General features: G+C 33.3%; 1 protein-coding gene and 1 long non-coding RNA gene across 5 annotated transcripts; both read left to right on the top strand.

Moving 5' to 3' along the window:
• Positions 1-474: 474 nt before the first annotated feature.
• On the top strand, positions 475-3,529 carry LOC110789629 (uncharacterized). Of its 4 annotated transcripts, XR_008933040.1 has the most exons (5): positions 475-577; positions 715-917; positions 1,022-1,344; positions 1,463-1,523; positions 2,215-2,720. It is a non-coding gene; the product is annotated as an uncharacterized lncRNA (long non-coding RNA). The 4 variants fall into 4 exon arrangements; XR_008933039.1 differs by lacking the exon at positions 475-577 and having other exon boundaries at positions 603-917; XR_008933036.1 differs by lacking the exons at positions 475-577; positions 715-917 and adding an exon at positions 3,352-3,529 and having other exon boundaries at positions 924-1,344; positions 2,215-2,571.
• A 4,353-nt stretch (positions 3,530-7,882) lies between these two features.
• Positions 7,883-10,566, top strand: LOC110789630 (uncharacterized). The gene is made up of 3 exons (XM_021994326.2): positions 7,883-8,006; positions 9,142-9,347; positions 10,043-10,566. Exons 1-3 carry the CDS (start codon positions 7,899-7,901, stop codon positions 10,335-10,337), a joined length of 609 nt encoding a protein of 202 aa, XP_021850018.2. The 5' UTR covers positions 7,883-7,898; the 3' UTR covers positions 10,338-10,566.
• Positions 10,567-12,472: the final 1,906 nt, after the last annotated feature.

Here is a 12,472-nt window from a genome sequence, read left to right as displayed (position 1 = left end):
ATTTCATAACAATATTCCAGCTTAATTAGAATTTTAACGCTATATTCACTATTGAAGAGAATTTTATAAAAAATTTCAAATATCTCAGAAAAATTAAATTTATGTGGGGCCTTATTGGAATCGTCTCAATGGCTACTTCAAAAATCAAAATTTATAACTTTTAATATGCGTAAATAGGCAGTGAAAAGTATAAACTGGAACATTATTATGGAACAGATGATATAATAAAATTGTTCTCGGCCAGGACGTTATCCTGGCCAATTACAAGTTATCAATCATATATTGACATAATTTCATTACTAGAATTTGAGTCATTAATTACAACCAATAATGACGGGCGAAAAATCCTTTCGCATAAGACATTTGCGACGGGGTTAACAACTACTCCCTCCGTATTTATTTAAGAGATACACTTGACTTGGTACGGGTATTAAGAAGAAGAATTGAATGAAATCTCTATTATATAAAGGAACGGCTGAGGGCTTTTTAGTAACTTAACTTTTCGTGTCCCCCAAGTAAATGACTAAAATACCCTCAGTGTGTTGTTTATCGGGCTTGCTGAGTATTCGTTTCTAGGGTTAGATTTTGATATTTCGCTCTCCTCTCATCTGCCTCTCTCCCGCCTCACTTTTCTTCTCTCTCTCCCTCTTCACATTCAACCCTTTCTTCATCTCTCCTCTCACATTTTAGTTTTTTGAATTTTCTGCTCCTCAGATCTCTCCCCTCCTGTAAATTCTGGATCATTAACCTAGCGGATAGCACAATCACCGGAGAGTTTACCGGCGTGTTTGTCGGCGGAGTAAGGCACCTTAGGGAGTGCCTTACGGACCTTCTTTGTTCGTCGGATCTGAAGCACCGCCATTAGCAAAGCGCAGAGGAGAACGGCGATTGTTTTGTCATTTTATCAACTCACAAAGGTAAACCCTTGCATTTTTCTCCTTTTCCGTCGTTAATCTTCATTTTCCTCTATTATTATTCCCAAAACCCTAATTGTTGCTTTGTGTCGGCGGTGGTTTCTTAGAAATCTGATGGTGGTTAGGCGCTCTCTCTTCGAAATCGCCGCCGCCGTCATGCTTCATCTCATCATAATGTTTCATCGCCGCCGCTGTCGGGTGAGTGAATCCTGAATTGAAACCTAACATCAGAACTCGAAAGGTAGTAGTAGCTATGGGGTCCTGGATTTAAACCTTGATTTCATAAAATCTTCCTTGAATTTCATAATTTACGGATTGATTATTGATTTTGATATTTGGTGCTCAAAACCCTAACAGGTGAATGCCGTGAATCTCTAGGGTTTGTTTGAGAAATTTTATTTGTGCGATTGAAGAAGAAAATGGGTCACAGGTATGGATTTTGAATTTGAATAATAAGAGATTTGGGGATTTTTTTTTTCTGTTTTGATAATTATTAGGATTTTTAATTAGGTGTTGATAATTTATTTTCGTTTTGTGATTTTTTTCAGGCACGTAGTTCTTCCAGATGAAGTTGCTAAACTTCTTCCAAAGAACTGCCTTCTGTTTGAGGTTAGTTGTTTGATCCGATTTTGGTTTTAGTTCCCTTCATTTTTATTTCGGATTATTGATTTTGGATTGCCATAATTGAACAATACTTGGGTTGATGTTTAAGACAGTTGGTTGGTTGATTTAGGACGGGGATTTTAATTGCTATTTTGTTTTCGTTTTTGCAATTTTCATTACTAATTGAACACGTTATAAGGAAGTTTTTCTTTTGATTATGTTTTAGAAATCTGATTTGGATTCCTAATAAGTTCTGCCTATTATTCCATATAAATGAACAATACAAGAATTATTTACAAGCCTACTATTTTTTTGCTTCGAGTTTTGAATTTTGGGAGTGTATGATTTTGCTTAACGCTTCACATATTTCTCTCCAACTCCATAACTATATTGTTGTCGTACGTATAACTGTGCTTATGACGCGGTGACTTGGGTGACAGGTCCATTAATTATTTTTTTGTAAAAGAAATTGGTTCATAGAAATTTTTGCTTGACTAAAGCTTTCTCTTTGGCGGTCTGAGTTCTGTTGGTGATCATCTTCACTATTTCATTTGGTACAGAAAACACAATCCCTTCCCTACCAGAAATGCATTGTTTATTCTTCTTCCCACTATTTACATAACTACAGATGTGACTCTACAATTAATAATTTAGTATTTATTAAAAGTATCTAATACAGCATTGTGAGTCTTACCAGGTTTAGTACTTTCAAAAGAATTTGGAACTGAAGCAAAGCCAGATCGGTGTAGCAGCCTCAATGACTGCAAATTAGAGGGTTGTTCATGTGTTAACAGAATCTGCCAGTGTCATAAAACCAGGGTGGTAGAAGAAGCTTATTCAAAGATACCAGCTCAACTAAATGACAAGGCCAGACTTCAATGTTCTGGAGACTGTAAATGCAAAAAAACTGAAGTTGAAGCAGTATATCAAACCCTAGATTTCACGCCTCCAGTCGCTGTCATCGCATCTTCTCCTTCCCGCTGCTCTTCTCCATCTCCGCGATCCCCTTTTTCCCTCAATTGTCTGGATCTGACTTCGGAGACTCCATATAGAAGTATGAATTTATGCATCTTTTTTTGTTAATCTGATTTCTAAATTTTTATATAATACTTCAATTGATCGATTTCAATTGATTTTGGATTAAATTACATTAATTAGCAAGACACAAATTCAATCTCAATTTATTACCTTAAATTTTAATTACATTGTAATGAGTTTTAGCTATTTAGGATTTTTATGATTACATTGATGGGGTTTAACATGTCAGCTCTGTGCAAACTTCAATGGATTAACATGTCACCCTACTATTAGGTCACCTATTTTATTTGTTGTTTTTGCTCAATTTTATTATGCAATTCATGAAATTTTCAGGTCACCCCGACTTCACTCACCAGCTCAACTCAGTCATTGAATCGGAGCTCCGTAGTCTAGGGTTTATCGACGGTTCTCAAGTTTACGACGCTGTTAATAGCCTTCTAGATGATTATGAAATTCATGAAATTCGCTAATGTGTTTTCTCCTTGCTATTATCATAGTCTATCAGTTCTAGGTTTAAGCATGAAATTCTCATATGACGAAACAATCATATAGGTTGGTTTATGATGATGCTGATGTTGGTTACAAAACAATCAATATTTCATATATGTTGGTTCACGGTGGTGATGTTGGTTTACGAAGCAATTAATGAATATTTCATGTTCTAAGATCTTATGTGATGTGGGTTTTACGATGACGAAATAATCATATATTCTCATATGATAGAAACATAACCAGCCTATTTATTCTGCAATTCCTTCAATACAAACATACCCTGATCTCTATTATCAATTTTCAGGTGTGCTTTGGCTCTTTGGTGTCGTTGATCGAGCATTGGGAGAGCATCAACACAGTCTTCAACTCCTCAGGCATGTATAAAACACTGGAATAGGGTTTATTTGTGGGTCACTAATGTTTTAAATTGCTGATTTGATTGCAAAGGCAAAAGAAGGAGGTGTATGTGATTGAAACATACACAATTTGGAATGGACATGAGCCTGTGAGATGAGAGGTTTGTGGGAACTCCTTAATTTCAAAACCTAAATATTTATTTATTTATTTATTTATTAGTTCATGTTTAAGTTTACTTCATTATTGTTTCTCCCTTTCTGAATTTAATAGTCCCATTGGTAATGTAATTTTGAAGTTAAAGTCTGAATTTTATTAGTCACTATTACTGATTTGAATTTTAATAGTCCCATTCATTATTATTTTTTAAGAGTTTGCTCCGCATTTTCATTACAGCATCATGAAATTCACAAGACAGGGGAAGGAGATAAAAGAGGAGATACAAATTGATGCTTTTTAGAGTAATTGACAGCCACATGAGTTGAGACTCGTTGATGTGCTAAGAATTTGTTTCTAAATTTATAAAACATTGCCATGAATGAGACGAGTGTATTTGTGGTAGTTGAGGCTCTGCTGTAGACCATCTCTTTTGACATTGTTTCTCTGTTGGTGCTGTTGTTTTCGTTTTTGTTATTGTTGTGGTCTTCTGCTGCTTATGTTCAGACCTGATATTGCTGTCAAGTCTTTGTTTCCCCAAGGAATAATTATCTCTCTGTTATCTAAATGGTTAATGCAAGACTATATGTTTTTATGCCTTCTTAAGTGGATTTTTAAAAGATTAGGTAATCCAAAGCCTAATATATAGACCCTGACTAATCTGAACTTGAGATGGGTTGGTTTCCAGATGAGGGGAATGCTGGTGCATTTGCATTTCCGGTGGTGTTGTTTTTATGTATGGCTTGAATTCATGAATGTATCCTAATTGTTATTTTGAATTTTTATGTAACAGTTGATGGATTGAAGGCTTGCCTTCAAGGTGTACACAGATGAGTCATAGATGATGTGGCTCTAAGAGTTTTATGTACATAAAAATTTGGTAGCACAGTCAAGCAGGCGCTTCTCATCTTATATTGTGTAAAAATTTGCCTTAGAAAAATAAATGGTTAACTCAATTTTGATGTAGATGTGCAATACCACACACTATGACTTTTCTTGGCTCATCTCGGGCACCGCCTGTTGGGACAAGAAGCATGCGATAAAATGCAAACTACTCAACTTTTATGATGCAAATTTTGAACTGTTTTATTTATTTATACTTTTTAGTACTGAATTTGAGTACATTGTGTTTATTTCTTATTTTAAATAAAATCGCCTTAAGTTAGGTAATTTGATCTGGTTTGTGACAATATATCCATCTATTATTTTAGTTTGTGTATAATTTCGCACGCATCGCGTGCATATAAGACTAGCAAAATTATAAAGCAAGTGAGCTTGGATAGATATTTTAATCTCTATTATATAAGCCAAGAGGGGAGGGTCATTTTCGTAATCACGCTTTTGGTGTCCCCTATTAAATAGTCCATTATTCCCTTAGAGAATTGAAAACCAAATTATTAAAAAAATAAAAAAAAAGAATTAATTACAACAACAAACATTAAAACAAAAAAGAAGAAAAACGGTAGGCTACGTACAAATCATGAAACCAACTCAACATTAACCCATAAATCTCTTGGGATTCAAAAACAAATTATTAAAAAAATAAAATTAATTACACCAACAAACATAAAAGAAAAGAAGAAGGAAAACGGTATCTACACATTAGGAAACAAACTCAGTATTATTGCATTATACTTTTTTTTTTTTTGGTAATAGACAGATTATACTCCGTCACACCAAAAAAACCATTCTAAAACATTCTAAGAAAAAAAAAAACCTAAAACGAGTCTACACGAGTCCGTTCCAAAAACTTCATCACCATCCTTCTTGAAGTTGCGCCGATACACGTAAGTATATATTCTTCTCCCGAATCCTTGCAAGAAAATAAATACAGATTTTGAACAATTCATGTTGTTTTCCAATATAGAAAAAACCTATCTTTTTTTAAATTGTTGCTATGCAGATTCAATATATATGTCGTACTAAAACAGTTGCGTCTATTTTTGTGCAGATTTAATAAACTTAACTCGTGGTTGAAATAGATAACCACCGTCAAATAACTTGCAAACTTTAAAGTATGTTCAGCATCATCCAATTAAACAAAAAAAATCATAATATTTGTGAATTTTTATCATGAGATCCTCAAATTCATATGTACGTACGCTGGTATAAAATTCAAGTTTTAATTTCGTCATCGCATACAATAACCACCGACGATAAACTTTGGCATAATAAGGTACGTTTTTCATCAACCTCTTAAACAAAGAAAAAATATTAATCGTAAAATAACCTCTTAAAGATGAATGGATCGTAATCTTGCATGTTTTATTTAGGGAAAAAAATCATCATTGCATACAAATTTAAATATATGTACTAAACACAAATTCGATTTTTATGTAGGTTTTATAGTTTGTTATGCATTCGATATCCACCGGTGAAATAAAGGTATGTCGTATATTGTATTTTATGTCATTTTATGAATTACAGAAATTACCCTACATTTTGCAGAACTCATATAACCTAATCACAGAATATCAATACACGGTTTATACAAAAAAAACCAACATTTAATTTAGCAAAACATTGAAAAGTTGAATAAGATTGGAAGAAAATTAAGAAGTTGAGAAATTAAGAGGAAAACCTTGACATCAGATATGCAAAAACGAGATGAAGTAGTAACCAATTACAAGCCCAACCCAAGATCCAAATACAAACTTAAAGCACTCAAAATATCTATGTTAATAGTTTTAATTATCTTTTTATTAGGGTAAATATATATGAAACGGTTAAGTCACTTAACCGCACTCTATTCTTTCCACCACGATGCTGTCAACATAAATAACCACTCTATGTATATAATCATGTTAAGCGCTAAACATACTTGACATCTCTATGTATATTCAAAGTTTCTTATTCCTATTTTTTGTCGTAGTGAAAGATGCAAACGATACACAACTTTTCACTTTTCTTTATTTTAAGGAAAATATCTCCACTTTTCAAAATGAGTATAAGCAAGTTAATTTCCGTAAAAAATAGAAAAAATAAGTTGTTCTGATAATTCCAAAAATAAATAGGGCTTACTAATTACAATTTATATTTGAAATAAGTTTGGATAGTTTTAATAAGTTTAGATAAGATGAGTTCATAAAAATATGTGAAAATCAGGTTAATAGAACACACACCTTACTTCCTATAAGATTATTAAAAGTTAAGGCACGAGACAAACAAATATTATAAAAATACTCAACTCCAACCTATTTAGCTAAAGTGTTGTAGTGTGAAAATTATTAACCTGAAGGCCTCATTTTTCTATCACTGAAAATTAAATTTATTCATCTACTTAACTTATTTTATGTGATATTCATATTGTGTATTCATATTATGTAACTCTATTTTTATCTGAAATACTTTTACAGGATCACAAAGCACCGTTTACATTGCAAGAAAAATAAGCAATATTTTTTTGTTACGTACTTAGGTATTATAATTTAGTTATTTCATCATGTAAAGGGTTGTATATTACATTGTTGCACTATTTACCTGTTTTTTTAATATAGACGAAGCTTAAATTTTCTTTAGATGGGCTTTGTGAAGTTTTCTTGCCTATTATTTGTGGTAATTAAATCTAACAACACAATATTTTTTTTAAAAGCTTGCATGCATCGCGTGCATATAAGACTAGAAGTAAATAAGTGGGAACCATGTCATTTTGGGGGGTGGGAGGTGGGGTGGGTTTATGATATTATTTGTTTAATAGGATAGTGGGTCATATGGTAAATTAGATGTATTATTTAATTAGATGGTGGGGTTAACAAGTTACTAAAAATGACAAGTTTATCTCTTAAATAAATACGGCCGGAAAAAGTAAGTGTATCCCTTAAATAAATACAGAGGTAGTAAATAAAAACGGGAACAACCATCGCAAATGCCTTTTACGAGCGATGGGACAACGACGGGATTTTTCATCAATGACGACCTCATTTTATAACGGGTTCGCAACAACAAATTCAATCACTATTATCCAAAAGCGACGGAGTTTCCTGTTGTTAATTAACGGAACAATTTCTTGTAGCGTTAGTCAACAAATTTGCCAGCTTGGCCTAAGTTAACAAGAAGAGATCTTCATTCAAAACTACTGGAGAACACGTATAATGCATGTACATGATCAGAGTCAACTTTAAAAGCACAACCACACCCAAGGCTTGTTCTTCTAGTGATTAAACTAATACGAGTACTAATTATATTTTAAAAAAAACTAATGGAAATTAATAATTCTAATTTTTAAAGGTAAAAAAGGAAAGAAATTAAAGAGAAAAATAAATTTTGAAAAAAAGAGTTAATTAGGAGTAATATAAAGCAAGTAGTTAAGATGAGGACGACACAAACATAAGAGAAGTCAACATGGGAAAGGCCAATACCATTTTAATCAAAATTGTGAGTAAATTTGTGACTTTACTTGGTTTTGCAGGTGCTGGGTTTGCTATTGCTGCCGAGGTTACAAGGGTCAAGGTAATACGAAGTATTTTTTTTCTAATCAATTTTGTAATCTTGTTTAGCGCGCTTTCTTTAATGATTTTTGATCAAAAATTAATTCATTATTGTGAATTAATACGTACTAATACAACATATAATGAGAAATCAAAATGAAGTAGTATGTACTACGTATATATAAACATATATATATTTCGAATATTTTTTTTAATGGAAAAACCATTTTTACTAAGCTTGGGTGAAGCTCCGAGCAATTTAATGATTGAATCGTTTTCATTTGGGAAAAACATGTAATATGATATGGGGTAATGCTAAAAACTTTAATCTTTAAACTTAAGGGTGTGTTTTCAAATCTTGCATGTTGCTAAGTTTATAAATATGTATACTGTACATGAAATGAAAGACTCATTGATGCATAAAAAATCCAAATTACCTATGTCAAAAAAATAAAAATAAATAACGAAAATAATAAAGGTCGCAACATGCGACCTTTAAGCCTTGTCACAATGATGACATGGCATGCTTATGTATCATGATTTAAATTGAAAACTAAAATATTTAACTTATATAATCTATTATACATGTTTCAAAAAATGTAGGAAAATCTTAATATTCTAATTTGTTTCCTTCTTTATATCGACTACCTTATTTAATTTACATATTTTCCTAGTAAAATTATTGAATTGATAGTAAAAATATTATGACGACACATAGCCTACGTGGCGCTTATACACTACAAGAATATGTATCTTTAACGACAACCTATTTACGACGGGTCAAAAATTCCGTCGCAAAAGCCTTTTGCGACAGGGCTAACAACCAAACAAGGACGGGAATAACCGTCGCAAATGTCTTTTACGACGGACTTACGACGGATTTACGACGGGATTCCTATTTACGACGGCCCCTTTTATGACGGGTTCGCGATAGGAAATCCCGTCGTTAATCAACGATTATTGGCCTTTCGCGACGGGATTTCCCGTCGTTAATAGTACAATTTCTTGTAGTGATATGTACCAATTAAACTGCGACACGTAAGATTGTGACAACTAAATGTTGTCGCAACTTGCGACCTTTATCATCACCCAAAAAAAAAAACCAAATTAATTGGAGTCTCTTCATTTGCAAAGCTTTTCTTGTTGATGATTATCAGGCAAAGGACGTGGAACCAACGGCACTCGGTAAATGCATCTATCCAAGCTCTCCGGCAATAAAACTTGCACACATAGCAATACTGATCATACTTATTACCCAGATACTTATTAGTGTCTTATTTTGTTGTTCTTGCCGTAAACGAAATAGTTCCAACACCAAATCATCCCCTATTATTGGAGCAATTGTTTTGCTCATCTTATCGTGGTAAGTAATGCTTATAGATCACAAGTTTAAATCCCTCTACCTCGTTTGTAATACTTGTTCCTAATTGTTAAACACGGGACTGGGCCGCACCCGTTATCAAGAGAGAGAGTCTACTTAACAAGATCGTAGTAGGTTCCCCTTAAAATCATATGGCAATAAGGGGAGTAGCCCCTTGGTCTTATTAAGTGATTAACTCTCTTCTCTTTTGTCAATGTGGGACTCCACATGTGATGTTTCATGGGTCAGAGTGTCTTTTATCACTCCACCTCACATGGAACCCGTTCAGTTGACCCAGAATACAATACAGTAAGGTTCCAGCTGTGGGTCTGGCTCTGATACCATGTCAAAGGACCAACTCAACCAAAAGGGCCTGACTCTGATACCATGTCAAAGGACCAACTCAACCAAAAGCTGATGGTTGAAGTCCCAATATTAGTTTTATACTCTATCACGCCCCCTCACATAAAAGCCCTTTGGGGCTTGAAGTGTGGATGCAACATAGGCCTCCTCATACCCAGCGCGAAATATTCCACTTTGAAAGTGGGGGGTGGATGACATTCGAACCCGTGACCTTTGCGTCACGTTGGCTCTGATACTATGTCAAATGACCAACTCAACCAAAAGTTTAAGCTGATGGTTGAAGTCCAAAATTAGTTTTATACTCTATCATTAATGTTTTTCTTGATGCGTTACAGGGGCTGTGCAATTGGTGGTATTAGTCTGCTAGTGTGTGCTGCTAATCGCAACAGTCGTCAAGAGTTTATCCCCTCAACAGGGCAGTGCTACACTGTAAGATCTAGCTTGTTTAAAGCGGGTGGCTTTATAGGCCTTGTTGCCTGTATACTAGGCCAATGCAGCTATGGCCCGGACAAACGCAAGTCCGAACCAGAAGAGGTTCCGTATCAAGGTGGCATTGCCATGGCAAATTCTCGGTGTGATACCGTACCTATACAATCGACCCACAAACAACAAGTGCAATATGTTCCTTGATGTTTGTGGAGTTCTAGTAATTAAGCTCATGTCCTAATCATTCTTAAATAATTCATACGTAGTATAGTTTAAACTCCAAAATTCTTTTGCATTCTTCCATATCCTTTGTATTGTATTCTCTCACATCTATTATTTTTCTAATTGTTCAAAGACTTTAATGAATCACGCGCGACTATCAAAATCGGACCATATATAAAAAACTCTTAGCGATGTGATAAATGTAACAACTTGCGACAAATAATTTATGTAGCAATTTTGTTTTTTAATTACATAATATATATTAATTACGTATGTATTAGATTGCAATTTCTATTTTTAAAATTTTAATACTAGATAAAATGAAATATATTTAATACTCCATCTGTTTCATAATGTTACTCATGTTTACTATTCATATGGTCAAAGTTTAAAAACTTTGACCGTAATTAATAGAATAATTAAGAGTACAAATATTAACTCGTAGGATATCATTGGATTCGTTTCAATATAAATTTTCTAATTATCAATTTTTTTTATAATTTTTGCTAATGCAAAATTAAAACTATTAATGGTCAAACTAGTGTGCATTGGAGACAATGCATAATGGAAAAGTAAGGAACATTATGAAACGGAAGGAGTATAACTATAATAAAAAGTGTTAAAAGACAAAGTGTTAAACGAAAGGAGTATAACTATAATAAAAAGTGTTAAAAAGTGTTATTGATAATAATAACAACAACAATAATAATAATAATAATAATAATAATAGAAAATTAATAACGAAAACTAAAATAATTAAAAATAAAATTATCAAAACAAGGAGAAAGAAATAAATTAAGAAATTAAGACCGAAAAGCTAATAAAAATTGCCAATTACACTAAACTAAGTTATAAATACTCAAAACAAGAAGTTACAGAAAATAAAGACAAAAATGTTAAAAGTGGAATAAAACGACTCAAATAATGTCTAAATTACTACCCTATGATTGACATTGTGTAGTTCTTCTCGGTGTCAAGAAGATCACATTTTATTATCCATAGAGGTGCCTTGGGCAAATTGGGCAGCAGAAAACCTTCATTAGAGACCTTACAACCGACGAATGCACAACTCATTGGATTGATACTAAAACGCTCCTACAATTGTATGTTACTTGGGGGCGAACCAAGAAAGTTCCATTCTTTCCCATTTCAAAGGATCCAATTGTTGATTCTTGCTATGAAAGGTGGCGTCGTGTAGATATGGGAATATATAAGAGGCGTAAGATGGAGGCTATGTCTTCAAGTAAGGTTGCCAAGAAAATACAAAGGGAGTGACGATATGCTAAAAAAATGGCTTCTTAATAGTCGATTGTTTGTTTATTTTTCTTGTTTTGAAATTATATCTTCTATTGATGTAATGCTTATTTAGGGACTACCCTAGAAAGCTTTGAAGTGTGTTTAAGTATTAGGCGGAAAGTAATTTGGGAATTGGTAAAACAATGAATGTAATGCGAGAATTGGATGAAATAAAATAAACCATTAAGAATGTTTTTTTTTTGGAAAATTTGTAAATATTAATCCAACCTTTGCCTGGTTTTCTTTAATTAAGCCAACCTATGCAATATTTTTGAATAATCCAACCTTTATGACCCAACTACTATTATTAAGCCTGGGTGACCGGTTACCTGTTACAAAGTCAACATTAAAAACGTTGACAACCTAAAGTTGATTTCCCTCCTAAAATTTTGGACACGTCACATCACATGCCACCTAAACAGGATTTTCTAAATTTTTTTTTTTCAAAAAACCCTTAACCCTTCTCTCCTCTTAACCCTTAACCCGGATCCAACAGTTGATTGGTTTAACCCAGTCATAGCAATTGCTGATTATTTTTGACGAACTTCAAATGTAGAGGTATGAGGGATCAACAATGGTGGAGAAGAGGTAGAAGAAAAATGATGAACAGAGGAACGAAAATTGTAAGGGTTATATTGCCACGTAAGGGTGAATCGGTAACAACAGGTTATTAACTTGCTAGGCTTAATAATAGTAGTTGGGTCATAAAGGTCGGATTATTTAGAAATATTGCATAGGTAGGCTTAATTAAAGAAAACCGGGCAAAGGTTGGATTAATAATTACAAATTTTCCTTTTTTTTCTAAAGATCATCTGCATTGC

The sequence above is a fragment of the Spinacia oleracea genome, chromosome 4 (assembly GCF_020520425.1).
Source record: "Spinacia oleracea cultivar Varoflay chromosome 4, BTI_SOV_V1, whole genome shotgun sequence".
NCBI classification, from domain to species: domain Eukaryota; kingdom Viridiplantae; phylum Streptophyta; class Magnoliopsida; order Caryophyllales; family Amaranthaceae; genus Spinacia; species Spinacia oleracea.
The sequence above is the reverse complement of the archived record's forward strand: the minus strand, read 5'-3'. Positions and strand labels throughout refer to the sequence as shown.